At 37.7% G+C, this 12,439-nt stretch overlaps 1 protein-coding gene across 1 annotated transcript; it reads left to right on the top strand.

Moving 5' to 3' along the window:
* Positions 1–881: 881 nt before the first annotated feature.
* Positions 882–10,250, top strand: LOC149312162 (uncharacterized). The gene is made up of 6 exons (XM_089526812.1): positions 882–1,142; positions 3,164–3,369; positions 5,380–5,446; positions 7,016–7,106; positions 9,057–9,166; positions 9,736–10,250. Exons 1-6 carry the CDS (start codon positions 989–991, stop codon positions 10,008–10,010), a joined length of 903 nt encoding a protein of 300 aa, XP_089382938.1. The 5' UTR covers positions 882–988; the 3' UTR covers positions 10,011–10,250.
* Positions 10,251–12,439: the final 2,189 nt, after the last annotated feature.

Genomic DNA, 12,439 nt, shown 5'->3' on the forward strand with positions numbered 1-12,439 from the left:
GAATTCCACAGCCTTGAGCCAGGGCAGTTAAAGCGGTGCCAAACCGGGTTATTTCTCCAGTGTGGATGCAGCCAAAAAGACACAAGTGGTATATTTTGGAGTGGATCGAAGAGCCCTCCCGAAATTAACAGCGATAAATCCTTGAAATAAATATATAAATACATCTTTGAAATAAATAAATAAATAAAACTCTTTAAACAAACAAATAAACAAATCCTTGAAATGCATGAATGAATGAATAAATAAACCCTCGAATAACTTACATACTTTGGAATGGATTGAAGAGCCTCCCTAAATCAGTAGCGATAAATCCTTTAAATTAGTTAATTAATCTTTGAAATAAATAAATAAATAAAACCTTGAAACAAACAAACAAATAAATAAGCCCTCGTAAAAAAACACTATATATTTTGAAATGGACTGAAGATCCCTTCCTAAGTCAATAGCGAGAAGCCCCTAAAATTAATTAATTAATCTTTGAAATAAACAAACAGACAAACAAATCCTTGAAATACATAATTAAAATACTGTAATAATTTAATTCCTTTTTAATGTACTTATTATTATTATTATTATTTTATGTAATTTTTAAATCTTTTTAATTGTACTGTTTTTTAATGCTGTGAAGCCGCTCTTAAATCCCAGTCCTGGGAAAAGAGCGGGCTACAAATAAATAGAATCAATCAATCAATCAATCAATCAATCAATCAATCAATCAATCAATCATAAAAGCGTGTAGGAAACGTACTCGTCGCACCGCAGGAGCCCACCAGAGGGCGCCAGCAAAAAGAGAACGCGGAAGAAGAGCAACCATAGATAGGAGGGGAAACTCTGCTCCCAACTCTATGGCCAGCTGGGCTTCCGCTCCGAAGAGGAGTACTTCCTGTTTAAGCATCTGCCGCAGGTGGAGGTGCTCCTCCTCCTCCTCATCATCCCAGGAGGAGCTAGCTCTTCATCCTCTTCCTCCTTCCCCCGCTGGCTGGCCTCGATGGCGCTGTCCTGGCTGCAGCAGGCGGTGGTCTCCGTGGTGCTGGTGCTCTGCCTCTTCGCGGTGATGCCCAGGATGCTCGGCGGAGGCGGGAGGTCCCCGAGGGGAGCCAGGTCTTCCTCTGGGCGCCACGAGCCTCACCAGCATCGCTATGGTAAAGCCCTCTTCGCCGGCTCCTTCCAGCCTCCCCCTGAAGGCGGGAGGAGAGGGGAGGCCAGGAGCCTTTCTAGATCTGTCTAGATCTTAAGATGCCTTGCAAACAGTTTCTTTGAGACTAACCACTTAGGTTATAGGGCTGCTGTTCTACTAACACTGGCTGCCTCCTGTTGCATTCTCATAGAATCATAGAGTTGGAAGAGACCCCAAGAGCCATCCAATCCAACCCCTTTCTGCCATGCAGGAACTCACAATCAAAGCATCCCCTTTGACAGATGGCCATCCAGCCTCTGCTTAAAGACCTCCAAGGAAGGAGACTCCATCCCCTCCACTGTCTAGCAGCTCTTACTGTCAGGAAGTTCCTCCTAACGTTTAGGTGGAATCTCTTTTCCTGCACCTTGCATCCATTGCTCCTTGGCCTATTCTCTGGAGCAACACAAGACAAGCTTGCTCCATCCTCAACGTGCCCCCCTTCAAATTCTCATACAGGGCTATCATATCACCCCTTAACCATCTCTTCTCTGGGCTAAACATACCCAGCTCCCTAAATCGTTCCTCATAAGGCATGCTTTCCAGATCCTTCACCATTTTGGTTGATATCATATCAACCGTCTCTTCTCAAGGCTGCTCCAAAACTTTGGAATGGCCTGCCAGAGGAGATCTGTCTTATTACGACTCTTGATGCCTTTAAGAAGGCTGTCAAGACGGATCTCTCCCTGACTGACCATCCTGTAACATTTGTATGGTTTGCCCATGTCTGCCTGATGCCTAGTTTTTAAATTGTGGTTTTTTAAAAATAATTTATAATTTATTAATTTAATTGTATTTTATAATTGTTGTTGGTTAGTTGAAATGGGAGTTTAAGGGGATTGTGTTGTTTTATCTTATGTATATTTTATATTATCGTTAATAATGTATCTTGTGATTGTACCACTGATTGCTCGACTCAGGCTTGCATCCTTCCGAGGAGGTCGCTAAAATGAGTACCCAGACTGTTGGGGGCAAATTAGCTTACTTGCTAATTAGCTTACTTGCTGTTCACCGCTATGATCTTTGGAATAGCGGTATATAAATAAAACAAATTATTAATTATTATTATTACCAGGCTATAAGCAAAATTATTATTATTATTATTATTATTATTATTATTATTATTATTATTATTCTACCCAGCTCCCAAAGGTATGGTTTCTAGACCTTTCACCATTTTGGTCGCCCTCCTCTGGACACTCTCCAACTTGTCAACATCCTTTTTGAATTGTGGTGCCCAGAACTGGACACAGTATTCTAGGTGAGGCCTGACTAAGGCAGAATGGAGTGGCACTATTACTTCCCTTCATCTAGACACTATACTCCTGGGGTTTGTAGTTCAGTGAGGCCTCTCTGGCTGAGAATTCTAAGTGCCCCTCCTTAAACTGCAAATCCCAAAATGCAACAGGAGGCAGCCAGAGCACTTAAAAGTGGAATAGCAGCACCATAAATCCTGGGGAGGAAAAAAATCCTGCGGTAATCTAGTAACAGAAAGAGAGGTCCACAACACACTGCTGAAATAATCCAGTTTGAGACCGCTTTAACTGCCCTGGCTCAATGCTAGGGAATTCTGGGAGCTGTCATTTTATGAGACATTTAGCCACCTCTGTCAGAGAGCTATGTTGCCAGAATAAACTACAGTTCCCAGGATACCCTAGCACTGAGCCCGGGGCAGTTAAAGTGGTCTCAAACTGGATTACTGTGCTGGTCTATGGCTGTAATAAAGATGAACTGAAACTGGATTATTTCTGCAGTGTATTTTGGACCATTGTCTCTCTTTCTCATACCATTCAGTTTTAACAATTGGATATGTTGGCTGTTTTTAAAAAGCTAAAATGCTGTAGAAGTGCTTGTTACTCTGTTTATCTGAAGAATCTCAAGAAAGTGCATGCATAATTAATACTTGAGCACAAACAATGCCGATTAAAGTGCCAGTCTTTATCAATTGGACTGAACTGGTTGTCAGTTGTCTAAATATTTGTTTCATAGGTGGACCTGAGAGACTTCTGCAAGCACAGATGAATTCAGAAAATTCTGACACTAAAACATATCAGAGCATTCAACAAATGAAGAATGCAATGGAGAAGGAGTTCAAGACTGAACGGACTAGAGGGAATGGGAAAGATTTTGCTTTAACACTCATGCCTTTGTATGCTCTTGGTGTGGGAGTGTTTGCTTTATATAAGTTCTTAAAGGTAAACGTTAAAAATCCAAACAGCTATTGGCTTATAGACTTTAATTCAATTGGAATTGGTTCCGCAGTGTGCATCTGATATGGTTTCAGATATGTAATACCTAGTGAAAAAGCTAGTTTTCATTCTCTTACCTATTAGCATTTTTTTCCTTTAAGATTAGCTTCAAATAGTCTTTCTTTTCTGCAACATTAAGGGTGTTATTCAAATTTTGTCTTGCTGCGTTTTAAAGATTATGTTTCAGACTGAATTAGGCAAGACAAAGCTGCTTTTCTTGTGAAGGATAAATCATAGTAAGCTTTAGACTTATGTACTCTTCCCTTCCCCACCTCAACCATGATGAGTTTGGAATTAGATTAACTGTGATTAATCTTAACTGTGGTTAACTGAAAGACATCAGCTCATAAACTACACTTTGTCTGGGGGTTGTAGTGTGTGGATGTGGCCTAATACAGATATATCTGAGTTAGTGAAGTAGATATGTTCCTGGGCTTTATTTCATTTGACAGAAACTTTGATATCAGAACTAGAGAGAACATGGAAAAAATAGGGATAGGCAGTTTCATGAAAAGGAAGAGCAGTTCAACATGCTTCGTCAAACTTTTTCTTCTTTTTGCTTTTCACACACGCATAGTAAGTGATTCTGGAAGCAACTGTTTACCTACCTCAGTGGTACCCAAACTTTTTATCCTTGGGACCCTGCCACTTATACATCTACATGCAGATATTGTGGCCCCCCCTCAAATATTTTTTTTGTTTATTTAGTGTGCATATATTCATTTTAATATTGACATATATCTATATTTTAACATTTTATAAGGAAATAACATGATTCAAATTAGAACAGTTTTATTTAAGTAAATTCAATAATTAACTTAGAACATGTGTAAATTGTACACATTTAAAAGTTTGGGAAGAGGAGAGGAGGCGAGATCAGGGCCTCCAAGCTTCACGCTTCCCTTGAACAACTCTCAGGATCCCGCCCCGCTTTTTGAGAACCACTACCTTACCTGTTATATGTGAACACACAAAGCTATAGTAGGATCACCTAAGCCTCTTCTGTACTGCAGAATTAATGCAGTTTGGTACTGTTTTAACTACCATGGCTCAAGGCTATGGCATTCTGGATTTGTAGTTTTGTAAGATATTTAGCTTGTCAGAAAGCTGTGGTGCCACAACAAACTACAAATCCCAGGATTCCATAAGAGGCAGCCATGACAGTTAAAGCAGTGCCAACATGCATTAATTCTGCAGTGTAACAGCATCTCCAGAGTAGGATTGTGTTCATTCCCAGGTCAAGCTTTATTGCATTGTTTACTGCAGACTTACTACTGCAATCCAACACTGAAAGTTTGCTTTTCCCCAGCCTGCCTTCATCCTCCTCCTAGTTCATTGCTGAGGGGAAAAATCCACTTAGACATCAGCTAGACAAAAAACAAGAAAACGGAGTGGGGTTGATGAGTTAGCTGGGCTCCTGTAAAGACTTTATAAAATGGAGCTTTTCTCTCAGAGGCTTTAAATAAGTCATGCCTGTACTTAATAGTTTCTGTCTTAGGGCCTGTACAGAGAGCCCGTAAAGCTGCTTCAGGTCACTTTGGAGATATGCTGTTTAAATGATGCATGCGCCCTAAGAGGCCAGAACCCATGCCAAAGCCATATTCCAGTCCTAAGGACTGGAGCAGAGCTTTGGTGCAGCTTCTGGCTTCTTAAGATGTGTGTGTCATTTAAACAGCATACCTCCAAAGTGACCTGAAGCAGCTTTATTTTGGCCTGTCTGTACAGGCTCCAAAATACAATAATATTTTTTCTTTCATTGCATAACAATTACAGAGAGATTTGTAATGAGAACTCTGGGGGGCCTGTGCTCCTCAGTATACGTTGCAAGTGGTGCCTTACCATTACAGTCTGTTTTTAGGGTAAAGTATTACTACCCACTTTATTGGAATGCAGTTTTAAAAATAGTGAAAGATTTGTTGATATATATTATAGTAAATTCTATTTTACTAATTCCAGATGAAAGCTCAAGAGGAAAGTTTATCCAAGAAAGAGAAAAACACAGAAGATAAGGCAAAAGAAACAGGTAGTAATTGTTTAAAAGTGTCCCAAACATAGTTTTAATACATTGGCACAGCTTGATACAATAAAATATCACAACTCAGCTTAATGCAGAGATGGCATGTACACCCATTTTTCAGGGCACATGAAAGTCCAGCCCAAGTCCAGCCGCAGAAGTCTTGTCCCTGGCACTGGGTGTTAATCAGTGTCAGAAAGCCTTTTATTTGGGGCACTTGGTCCCTAAAGAATTCGCCATCACTGCAATATATTGTACATGCTTGTGTTCAGTTGCTTTGCTCCTCCCTTTACATTACTCATGAATAAGTATGCAACTCTTTAATTAACATAGGTGCAAAACACATTGCAAAAATAATCCAGTTTGAGGCAATTTTGACTGCCCTGGCTTAATGCTAGGGAATTCTGGAAACTGTAGTTTTGTGAGAAATTTAGCTTTCTCAGTCAGCTGTGGTGCCACAGTAAACTACAGTTCCCAGGATTTCCTAGCACTGAATCAGGGCAGTTAAAGCAGTCTTAAACTGGATTATTTCTGCAGTGTGTTTTGGACCATAGTTTATATTTTATTTGAACTGGGAAGCTCTGATTCCCAGTTTGGAACAAGCCTAAGCACATTAATACAGCTTCAGGCTTTGTCTGGATCCAACTCTGGTAGCCATGATTTATTCTGTGGATGAAATGGGAAAGCATGGTTAACTAGATACTTCATGGTTTTATAGATACTCCGTGGTTCAAAAAGGTAGTACACTTTGACAATGGGCTGTTCGATATCTCTGCTTATTGAGAAATATCCTGTCATTTGACCAGCATATACGGTACATTAATGAAGAAACTCATTACTGCATACAAAATGAAGTAAACTGAATTTAACATTATATGTGCCTCAGTTCTAAGCAGTATTATTTGATGGTAATTTTTTTTAAAAAAATACTTTTAAAATGATTGCCAAATTATATATGAACATTATGTTCATTCATCATAGTGGGGCTATTAAACTAAATTGGCTTTAAAAGTGCATCATCTTAAGTGTTTTGTAAGCTTGCCCATGAGAATTTTGTTGCAAGAACACTCCACAGTATTACTAGAAATGCACTCTGCCTACATCTTCTTGATAACTATGGCAAAGCTTTCTTGCAAAATTATTTCTGGGAAAATATGGAGGCATAACACAGTCTGTTTTGGAAACTAGAATTTTTAGGAATGTTATTATGCTGGAAATGAAACTTTGTCTGTACAGTATTTGATTTCCAGACAAATCTGTCTTACATATGAAATCTTACAGATTTAACAAGCAGTGAAACAGTTTATTTCATTACTGTCCTAGAAAAGATAGCTTTTAAAAACACTTTTTAAAAAACTGTATTAAATGTGTAATCCTGAGCATCATTACCTGAATTTAGTTAATTAAAATTACATAAGGCTCAGCAAATTAGTAGAATGCTTTAAATCCCATCTAGTAAAAAAGTTTTTCCACAAGAGTATATAATTACTTTTTTAAAAAATATGTATGAAAACTGTAATACAACAATCTGGCTTGTCAGTAATGTTACTTATTTAAAGTGTTGGTTTTCATTTGTAGAACGTCAGCTTTTGGAGTTGGAGCAACATCTAGCACAGACAGAGAAAATGCTAAATTCTTTATTAACTCAGTTAGATCCCCTTTCCAGTTGGTGAGTAAATTAGGCTAAATCATAACATTTTGCTTAAATAATGTAATTTTGATTCCTTAAGACATGCAAAAATTACGTTGGAGTACTTGTGAATTTGAATACAAATGCCACAAGAATATTGGTTAATATGTGAATTGTTTGCCAGTTGATATATTCTGGATGTAGTTTTAAGAAGAAAAAATTATTGGAATGACTTTTACCCTCTTAGATACTAAATATCATACAAGTTGGCTGGGAGAGTAAATCACATTTAAAGATACTAGCATAAAATGCTACTCAAAGCAGTTGGAATGTTTCCAGGTTTAGAATTATTTTTTTATTACTGAAAAATATTATCACACTAACATCAATTTTTAATCATCTTGATAAAAGTGCATAAAACTAAGTGACTGCTAAGCAAATATGATAATGCAAGTTTTGTGGGAATATCCATAGTCCTCTTGTAATGCAGCTTTCTTGAAGTTGTAGCAAAATTTCATTGGTCCACAGAGCTGCTTCTGACTACCTTGGGGACAGTGCAACTAAGTCAGAGTCTACATTATAAAGATGTGTTAGCTCCTTCACACTTCGCCCTTTACTTTTAAATTGATTCCTCAAATCCTGGCAACATGGGCTTTCTGCTGTTATCAAGCTATGACTGTAGTGAAACCCCACCCCTTTGGCTGGCATAGCTAAAGGGTGACCCAAAGGCCTTAATATTGCTATGATGAGAATTTATCTTTTAAAAAAAACAAATTAATGAAATTTCCAACATACCAAAAATAAACATATAACCCACAACAATTTACAAACAAAACACATCAAACAAATGAACAAATAACAAACATATTAAAATTTGCATCCTTCATTTGCACTTCTAACCAAGATTCATTTAAAATACAGCAATAATACACACTCCATTTGTAGAATCATAAATAGACAATTTCTCATTCATTTCCTCTTGTTCCTTTCTTTAGACATTTATTCCTTTTCTTCAGTTCTTGGGTATAATTATCAACATTATTAAGTTTTAATTACCTGCTTGCAGAAGCTAGCTTTGTTCTTTCAGCAATTTTGAGTGCCTTAATTTCTCTGTATTTTCCTTTTCATTACAAAGAATGTATTTTTGAGAACTTAAGTATGTGATGATTTGTGGGTGGCGACTCTAAATGTTTTTGACCTGAAACTCCCATCATCCCTTTCACTGGCAGTACTAGCTGGGGTGGGTGAGAGTTACTGTCCAGTTAGGTCTCAATGTGCTCATCCCAGCTTTAAAACAGATTTGGTTCAGATATAGCACTCATCTGTTACTGTACTTTCTGAGGATGGTGTTCAGTGCATCAGAGGGTACCTGGCTGGAGGATTTTATCAAAAGAAGCCAGCTTTATAAATTGTGGTCTGAACCAAGGACCTCAACACCTCCCTGTTTTGTTTTTAAACGTTTGGATGGATTTTTCCCCACTCACTGAAATAAGCCCAACTGCCCTCAGAGGTTGGGTGGCAATTATGCCATGTTGTGGCCTACCTAGAAACTAATCTTCCTGTCACTTCCTGTTGTTAAAAGGCATCTTCTAGATTTAAAATGTTTTTTTGCGGGGAGGAGGTATGTCATAATTGCCTCTCGACTCCACTGAGGGGGCAGTTTGAATGGTGTGTGTGTGTGTGTATATAATTTTAGGTTTCAGAGGTGAGGGTAGCAGAGAGGAATAAAGCCCCTAAGGGCCTCTGGGGGACAGTGTTGTTCCAATGTCCAAAAGTTGTCCACCCCTGCACTAAAACATTATGCATTTGGATGCAATGATAATGTGTGAAGGGTAGAATTCAGTTAGTTATAAAGATTAAAAATATGTATGTAGTTATTCTGATTTAATTTTTTCTAAAAAATTTATTTTGATGGACTACGTAACATCAGTCCTCTTGCCACCACTTGTTCAATTTTCAAGTCTTTTTTTTTTCTTTTTGGCTTTTCAGTATTAATGCCTTGGCTTCTGAACAGAAAGATGAAATTATGATACAACTTGAGTCCATTAGGAAGTTGATGAAAGAAAGTGGATTGGACAAATCAGCAATCAAACCACAAGGTAATTGTTGTTTTACAATTTTTCTATAACAAAAACTCATATTTGATAACTTACATTTCAAAAGATATTATACATATTTTTTATGGTCTCAACATGGCATTGTGACATTTTACTGGTATAGTGCAGTATCTAAAGCAGTTGCATGGCAGCACAGCGGTGCCTTTTCATTAGGTTATTGATTTTCTAAGCTCACACAGATGTTGTGCTTATATAATGATTTTCTTTTATTTTAATAGAGGAAGATGATGTATACAGCCATTCCTTTTTTGTGTACGAGTTGGCTTTCCCTGCTATCGTATATTGAATGGTATCCTAGGTGGGAAGGAAAATAATTCTTGCTGTTTCTTTCTCTTTTGCCTATAATGACTGTAGTGCAAAAGCTGTTTGCTGCTACAATGCAAAAGGAACTTGGTTTATAATTTAATGTGGAAGTCAAAGAACTGGCCATTTCATCAGAATATTTTAAAAGCCTCTTACATGTAATTTGATGACAGCAGCTATTTTAGTTATTGTAAAGACATCAAACATATCAGTAATTTTAAATTTTCACTTTTGCCTTTGAAAATCAGATATTAGCCACACATGCCAAGAGAAGCTCGAAGATCTTATTCACTCATTCAGTGAACCTCCTGAGACAAAGATGGGTGAGGGGACTGATGAAACATGTGAGGAAGAAGTGCTGTTTGATGGTACTGAGGGACACTGTGATGAAGAGGAGCATAAACACTGTGATCACAACTTCTTACTTAATCAAATGGAAGAACCACAGATCATGGAAGCTACTGAAGTAACTAACCAAGATATAGCAGAAACTGGATTAAGACGACGTATTAGAAATGAATGAAATAGATAGAAGTTTGTGGTGAACTATTGCACATCTTATTATGCACTTTTAAATTCTCCTGTAATGGGTTCACATTTATTGCTATATGCTTTAAAGTGAGATATTTATGAAACTTTTCTATTTATTCTATATAAAATTATTTCTGTATATATTATGCTGAAAATCCTATATGGTATTTCACTATGCTGTCAAAATTTGTCATATTTTTACAGTGATTAAAGTTGAGGAATGGCAACAGAATATGTTGTAAGCATGTTTGTTTTTACTCACAGGAAATAACTTCAGGTGTTTCTTACTGTTGAAATCACTTCGAACAAATGCTGAATGGATTCTGAATGGATAGTAGTTGGTTGCTGTGTTTATGGACTCTTGGTAGAGATTGAATGCACTTCTTGTTTCTGTTATTTTTTTCCTTTGATTTGAAATAGTAGAAATACTCTGGAAGGCTGTGGAAAAGCTTGTTTACATTTTGCTAATTTGTATAAAAATGCTGTAGAAAACTTGCTGCATAACAATCTGAAGCTGCATCTGCACTGCAGAAATAATACAGTTTGACACCACTTTAATTCCCATGGCTCAATTTGATGGAATTCTGGAACTGTATTTTTGTGAGATATTTAGTCTTCTCTGTCAGAAAACTCTGGTGCCAAAACAAACTACAGTTCCCACAATTTCATAACATTGAGCCATGGCAGTTAAAGTGGTGTCAAACAGGATTATTTCTACAATGTGCATTCAGTCTAGGCGCAGTCTTTTTTAACCCAGTACCATCCAGATGTACTGGGGTATAACATTCATCATCCTCAGTCAGCATGCACAACGGCTGTATTGGCTGGGAGTTATGAATATTGGAGTCCAGTTTGGAGGGCATCATGTTAGAAATGGCTTGTGTAGCAAACAACGATAGTAATCAACTTGTTGCATCACATAATGTGTATAGATAGATATGAATTGATGAATAAGTTTTAGTTTTATCACCTAAACTTGCATATGGATAAAACAGTATTTTCTAAGCAAGAAATATTATTTTTTTTGCTTTTAGATCATACACTAATGTATAGTCAAAGCTACCTAGTAGTAGTTTGTCTTTTCATGTACAATTTTTATAAGTCCTTTTATAAAGTGGCCAAACTTAGATATATTCTTTTTAAAAACATCTTGGGGACAGCTGGTGAGGAAGGCTTAGCTGTTTCCCTCCTTTTCCTCCGTTTTGCTTTCTTTCTGCATGCTTGGTAAGTATTTTTGAGGCAGGGGCTCTTTGCCTGATACTCTAGATACATTAGAGTAGAATCCTATTCTTTCTCAGCAAAAGCTTTATGGTGCAGCTTACTGAAGATCTGTTGTTGCAACCTGAATTGAAAGGCTGTGTTTCTTCAACCTTCCTTTACCATCCTCCCAGCCCCAATGCTGCTAAAAAAAATCATTCAGGTGGACAGAGGAAGACAAAGAAAGTGAACTGGGTATCTATAAAATATGTTGTAAAAATTTGTCAGAGGCTTTGTTAATTGAGGAGTGCGTGTAATCATCTGTAAATCAACACATCCATAATGGTATATTGATACTATCCTCAGATTCTGAGTTGGAAGAGACTCTAAGGGCCATCTAGTTCACCCCCTTCCATACAGGAATATACAGTCAAAGCACCCCTGACAGATAGTCATGCAATCTCTGTTTAAAAACCTCCAAAGAAGGAGACTCCATCACACTTTGAGGCAGCATATTCCACTGTCAAATAGCTCTTATGGTCAGGAAGTTCTTCCTAATGTTTAGATGAAACCTCTTACCCTGTAGTTTGAATCCATATCTTTCTATCCTGTCTCTGGAGGGGCAGAAAACAAGCTTGCTCTATCCTCATTATGACAGCCTTTCAGATACTTAAGCACGGCTATTATGTCACCTCTTAACCATCTCTTCTAAGGCTAAACATATCCAGCTCCCTAAGCTGTTCCTCATAGGGCTTGATCTTTATGGTTTCCAGACCTTTCACCATTTTGGTTTGACAGTGGGAGACGCTGCCTCAAAGTGTGGTGAAGTTTCCTTTGGAGGTTTTTAAACAAAGGCTGGATGTCCATCTGTTGGGTGTGCTTTGACTGTGTATTCCTGCATGGCAGGAGGCTGCATTGGCTGATCCCTGAGGTCTCTTCCAACCCTATGATTCTGTGACATGTTTACTTATTTATTGAATGAATGCATACCCTGCCTATCTCCCATGATGGGATCTATTATAAAGACCTTGTCTTTATGTCTGAAGATTTTTAGTGGTCCTAACTGATATTTTAAGTCCCTATCTTTACTTTTTTAAAATATGATAGCCTACTTCAAATTATGGAGATGAATGAGGCTATGATCTATCAAGGGTTCCCAAGCTTTGGCCATCCAGGTGTTTTGGACTACAGCTCCCAGAAGCCCCTTTTAGCTTGGTCAATAGT

The sequence above is a fragment of the Sceloporus occidentalis genome, unplaced genomic scaffold (genome assembly GCF_023333645.1).
Source record: "Sceloporus occidentalis isolate IW3139 unplaced genomic scaffold, rSceOcc1.0.p SCAF_5, whole genome shotgun sequence".
In the NCBI taxonomy this organism is placed as follows: domain Eukaryota; kingdom Metazoa; phylum Chordata; class Lepidosauria; order Squamata; family Phrynosomatidae; genus Sceloporus; species Sceloporus occidentalis.

Bases quoted from the DNA above. Each gene is read 5' to 3' on its own strand.
- LOC149312162 (XM_089526812.1), top strand. From the start codon at position 989: ATGGCGCTGTCCTGGCTGCAGCAGGCGGTGGTCTCCGTGGTGCTGGTG. The intron at 1,143-3,163 runs GTAAAGCCCTCT...TTTGTTTCATAG, and splicing joins GCCTCACCAGCATCGCTATG to GTGGACCTGAGAGACTTCTG. The intron at 5,447-7,015 runs GTAGTAATTGTT...TTTCATTTGTAG, and splicing joins AGATAAGGCAAAAGAAACAG to AACGTCAGCTTTTGGAGTTG.